This window comes from Bidens hawaiensis, unplaced genomic scaffold (assembly GCF_021521415.1).
Source record: "Bidens hawaiensis isolate Kalapana, Puna unplaced genomic scaffold, B.hawaiensis_p1.1 tig00050741_1, whole genome shotgun sequence".
NCBI classification, from domain to species: Eukaryota; Viridiplantae; Streptophyta; class Magnoliopsida; order Asterales; family Asteraceae; genus Bidens; species Bidens hawaiensis.
Genome location: NW_027499100.1, coordinates 40,276 through 46,072, shown reverse-complemented (window position 1 = coordinate 46,072; position 5,797 = coordinate 40,276). Strand labels below are relative to the sequence as shown.

At 36.3% G+C, this 5,797-nt stretch overlaps 1 protein-coding gene across 1 annotated transcript; it reads right to left on the bottom strand.

Moving 5' to 3' along the window:
* Nucleotides 1-551: 551 nt before the first annotated feature.
* On the bottom strand, nt 552-3,590 carry LOC143598706 (receptor-like protein 7). Its single transcript, XM_077076856.1, has one exon. The coding sequence runs from the start codon at nt 3,524-3,526 to the stop codon at nt 575-577; it is 2,952 nt and encodes a 983-aa protein (XP_076932971.1). The 5' UTR covers nt 3,527-3,590; the 3' UTR covers nt 552-574.
* Nucleotides 3,591-5,797: the final 2,207 nt, after the last annotated feature.

The following is a 5,797-nucleotide window of genomic DNA, read 5'->3' as shown; positions in this document are numbered from 1 at the left end:
TGATCGAATCATGATATATTAATTAAGTATTTAAGTTAATCTATTATTTAACTTATCTATTAATTAAATTCTTTATCTATTAATTAAATTCTTTATTTTTGTTTTTTTTTCCTATAAATTATAATCTTTTTTGTTTTTTTTTTTTTTGAGAAAAGCATTGTTTTTGTCACCGTTTCTAGCATGCCAAGAAACCAGAGCATTCTTGGTATTCCCTTATGTAACATATATGGCTTGAAATCGTTTTATTTCATAAAGCAATTAATTAATTAACTTGTTAATTACATTATTAAAAACCGTCTCCAAACAATCAATGCTTCCACATGTTGCATACCATACATGTAAAATTTCCTACAAAATCCGCGTTTTATGACATAGCCAAACACATGCAAAAATGAAACAGGCATCAAATATCTAGTAAGAAAAATGAACTACAATTTTTTATTGTGACACAAAGTACAGTTACAGATTACATGATTTAAAACATATAACTAATAACTGCATGATTTGAAACATATATTATGGTTATAAAGAAGCATGCAATTATTCATCTTGAAAATTAAAATCAGAAAGGACATCAGTTTCTTGTGTTCCTTAATGGCCTTACCCATCTCACCTTCCTCAACCCGAATCGTTCAAGGAGCCCATCACCGTACCTTGCATATACAAAGTTCCCAATAACAGTTCCAATTATCAAACCACTACTGACTCCAAAGATTATCACCAGCCAATCAATTATGTTACTTGGTAGGAGAGTCTCGTTATCATTGCTAGTTCTTGTTTGAAATACTGTTGGTGCCTTTAAATTCTCACACTCCTTGGATAATGGTTTTCCACACAATCCCGGATTGCCCATATAGGAACTATTCTCAAATGTATTGAACTGTTTTCCTTGCGGTATGGGCCCATCAAGGTGGTTGAATGACACATTCAGAAAAGCAAGGAAGCCAAGGTGCAACAGTTGTTGAGGGATTTTCCCTGATAGCTTGTTTTGGGAAAGATCCAAAGATTCAAGATTCGTTAGGTTTCCCAAAGATGGCAAAATATGACCACTAAAATGGTTGTTGGATAGATTGAGAGACTCAAGCCCATAAAGATCTTGAAGTGATTGTGGAATCTGCCCTTCAAAGTGGTTACATGAGAGAACGATGGCTGTGAATATGTTTAGAATTCTCTGGTACTCTCTCTTGACACCTTTGTTTGTTAACGTCATTGAGTATCGAACCTCTGAACGCACAAATCTATTGGAAAGAAATTGGGATCCCATAGCAGATGATCCACCAAGATCAACATATTTCATTGCATTCCATGTTTGAAATGACTTATCAGGCAATCGACCACTAAAACTGTTGTTGGAGATGTCTATGATCCGTAACTTGTGAAATTGTGAGCTAATACTTGAGAGGCCTTGAACTGTACCATTAAATTTATTGGATCTCAAAATGAGCACTTGCAGATTGGGCAAAGCACCCAACCAAAATGGAAAAACATCTTCAAAATTGTTATCCGCAAGAGAAAGAAACTCTAAATTGGCACAATTAGCCAAAGATTTTGACACATGACCAATAAATTGATTTTCGCTCAAATCAATCTCCCTCAAAAGGCTTCCATGCATACATGTATTCATCATTGGTCCATGAAAGTGATTTTGATTGAGACGTAAATCCCACAATGAATTGTGCAAGTTACCAAAACATGAAGGAAGAGTTCCAGTCATCTTGTTAGAAGACAAATCTAAGATTCGAAGGGATTTTAATTCACATATCCATGCAGGTATTTCTCCAGTCATATTATTTTTTGAGACATCATAAATAACTATGGTATGTGGAGGAATTGGAAGCGACCCTTGGAACTGATTATTTGAGACTTCGAATTCTTCCAAACGAAGCCATGGGAGTAAATGGGAATCCTGATGAAATCCAGTGATTAAGTTGCCTGAAAGGCCAATCATATTTAATGTTTCTTGGCTACTATTCAAAAACCAACTTGGTATGAGGCCTTCAATTTCATTGTTGTAAAGGCATATGCTTTTCATATTCCTTTGGAAGCGCAAAAAAGCTGGGAATTCACGTAAGTTGCAAGCCGACAGGTCTAGATATTCAAATTCTGGTAGTGTGACATTGATGTAGTTGGTGGAGGTTAAAAAGGACAACCGATTCCTATCTAAAGCCAAAACTTTGAGTTTGTTGAGTCCTAAAAACGAGTCTGGGCTCAATGTACCAGTTAAATTGTTGCCACCTATGATAACATATTCTAGACTTTTAAAACTTACAAACGAGCTTAAAATTGGTCCTTGCAATTGATTACCTTCAAGGTCTAAGTATGCGACTTCGGTTAGGTTCATAAATGAAGATGGGATACAACCAAAAATAAAATTTTCCCCCAATGAGACAAAACTAAGTTTGGTTAGGTTTGTAAGATACGGTAGGAACTCATCATGTATGTTCATACGAGCTAGAAGCAGTGCGTTAAGCTTAACAAGTTTGCTAATCCAATCGTACCCGTTTCTCTTCTCGAAATTATTAAAACTAAGTCCCAGAGTCGTGAGTTTTGTAAGACTAGCCAATGAAGGGACTGTTCCTGTGAACTCATTTTCAGAAATATACAAGTAAGTTAGCTGCGTCAAGTTAGGGAGTGAACCTGGAATATGCCCTGAGAAATGACACCTTTGAAGGCACAAGAAATTCAGGTGGTTAAGGTTGCTTATGGATTCTGGAATAATCCCAGCAAAACCTGTCCAAAAGAGATCTAGATGCTCAAGTGAGGTGGCGTTATGAAATAGAGGCAAGAAACCAGTGAGATTAGCATTCTTTTGCATGCTAAGAAATTTAAAATTTGGTAAATGAAATATTTCAGTGGGAAATTCATCTTTAAGCTGACAATCATCAAGTTCCATAGACCTCAAAGAAGAAAAGTTTGCCAAGAAACGAGGTACGGAGGAACTAAGATCAACCCCTGAGAGAAGAAGGTTTTCAAGTCTAGTCATGTTTTGCAACAAATACTCGAGACCAGTGCTTTGAAGCTTTAGGGGATTCCTTGATAGATCTAACCAAGAAAGTCGTATCAAGTGTGAAATTTCATTTGGGATTTGGCCACTAAATCCAGAATAAGAGAGATCAAGGCTTCTTAATTGATTCAGGCGAGAAATCTCTGAGGGAATTTGCGATTCAGCAAAGTTGTTCATTGAGAGATTGAGCATTCGAAGGTGAACAAGCTTGAATAAGGTACTACTAGAGTTGATAGTTCCACTGAGAGAGCTTCCACTCAAGTCAAGCTCGATCACATGGCCCTTATTGCTACACACCACACCATCCCACAAACAACATTCAGAATCTGATGTATTACTTTTGGTGTTCCTCCAAGAATCTAACTTTTGAAATCCTGGAGCATCATAATTTTGATGAAGAATGGTTTGCTTGAATTCACGCAATGCTAAACACTCTTCATCGTGGCTTAACAACGATGCAGTGCATGTGAGAAAGAGTAATAAATATACAAAGGAGAAGGTTTGCAATAGGATGGAAGCCATGAAGAGAAGTAGTTTGATATAAACATCTCACTACTAGAAAGGCTTTATATAAACACATAACAAGGTACTGCTCGAGTTGATAAGGACATGAGGAGACTTCAAAAGTCAAGATTCAAGAGTCAGGAGTCCTGACCCTCGTTATTACTCCAGTGGAGCCGAGAGCAATTATAAGAAAAAGGAAAATGTAATGAATCAAAATCAGAGTCTAAAACTACTACTTTTAGAAATTGAAATTTATGATGAAAAATGCCTATTTACACGCTCGTTTAATTTTAATACACCGCGCATAATACTCGGTTATTAGAAGAGTTAAAATATCTGACCCAAAACCTACGTTATATAGGTGGCTCAACCATTTTTGACGGTTTAAAAAGCTGATGTTCCGATGGTTATTTGTTGGCCAAAAGTAACTAAAAGAATTTAAAGAGGAATCAAGATAAACGTTTCTGCATATTATTTTTTTTTTTTTTTACTTTCTGCATATTTTTTTCTTAAACATCAAATCAAAAGACTTATGGACATTATAATTAATGTTCATTAAATAACTACCCGTAAACTAACGACGACTATTTCTCTCTAAATTAGGCCTATCTTCATCATAATGTAGGCTCTACAAGTGATAGCCAAGTCACACTTTAAACAATCTTTCGTGTTCGATCAAAGCACTTGCTGTTGGGAAAAACGACCACCTAGCCACGAACGGTAAACAAAAGTGCGGAATTAATCTTTGTTTGGGTAAACTCCCTAATGAACCAATGAGGATGCAAACAAATAGGGTAATTTAAATGTAACAAGTGACACGAAAATTTTAGCGTGGAAAACCTCTCAAGGCGAGAGTAAAAACCACGGGACTACTAGAGCCATTTCAAATCCACTATCACCAATAATAGCAGTACAAAATCTTCTCTAGGTAAAACTAGAGGCATACACAAATCATCATATACTTGGTACAAACGATCTTCAAGTATATGGAACCAAATACAAAAGAGTAAACGAGTAAGAGGAATCACCAACGAGAAACTACCGGTCTTTGGAACGTCTCTTATCTTCGATAACACCAAAAGGATACCCAAAATATTCTCTTCGTATATGTTGTGTCAACAGAAGAAGAAAACAAAAAAAAATACCTTCAATTCCTTTCGTATGTGTCTTATGTCGGCCAAAAAATTCCACAAAACAAGAACCCTTTTTTACTTTTCTTGTTATAAAAGTCTTTGAGCCCACCAAGACACCCTATGGTCACGACCCAATTCAAAAAACCAACTTTGGTTTTTGCCATGCTATTGAACGGATGAGTGCGACATAAAAAAAATATAATTTGTTTTCTTTTATTATTAAATAATAATAATACCCATGATAAATATTTATTGGGTTTTCTCATGGACAAAAAATAACCCAACAAATCTCCCCCTTTTTGTCTATGACAAAGAACTCACCACCCCAGCGAGCGAACAGCATATCTTCAGTTTCTCCCTTACCACAGCTTTGGTTAAATACCGGAACAATTATCATCGGTGTGAACTTTATCAAGTTCAAACAACTTATCTTAATAGCATCTCTAATCCAATGATACGTCACGTCAGTATGTTTTGTTCTTCTATGATACATAGAATTCTTAGCAAGGTGAATAGCACTTTGATTATCACAAAGAACCACGTAGCGTTGTTGCATAAAGCCAAGCTCTTGCATAAATCTTTTCAACCACAATAATTCTTTGCATGCTTCTGTTGCTGCCATATACTCTGCCTCGGTAGTAGACAAAGCAGCACACTTTTGCAATCTCGACTGCCATGACACGGCTCCCCCTGCAAATAACATTTAATATCCAGACGTGGATTTCATGTTGTCCTTATTTCCTGCCATATCAGAATCCTTGTAACCAACAAGCATCGGCTCCCCATTTCCAAATGTTATACCCAATTTGGAAGTACCACGTAGATATCTAAGGATCCACTTAACTGTTTCCCAATGCTTTTTACCCGGATTTGACAAGAACCGACTAACAACACCAACTGCATAGGCAATATCGGGTCGTGTGCATACCATTGCATACATCAAGCTTCCAACCGCTGATGCATATGGAACACCATCCATCTCTTCAATCTCTTTCTCAGAACTAGGACAATCTTTTTCAGTTAACTTAAATTTGGGAGTAAGAGGTGTACTAACCACATTAACTTTAGAAATCTTGAATTTGCTAAGCACATTTTCAACATATTGCTCTTGTGACATGTGCAAGTTCTTTGAATCTCTATCTCTAGTAAACCGAAT

Bases quoted from the DNA above. Each gene is read 5' to 3' on its own strand.
- LOC143598706 (XM_077076856.1), bottom strand. From the start codon at position 3,526: ATGGCTTCCATCCTATTGCAAACCTTCTCCTTTGTATATTTATTACTC.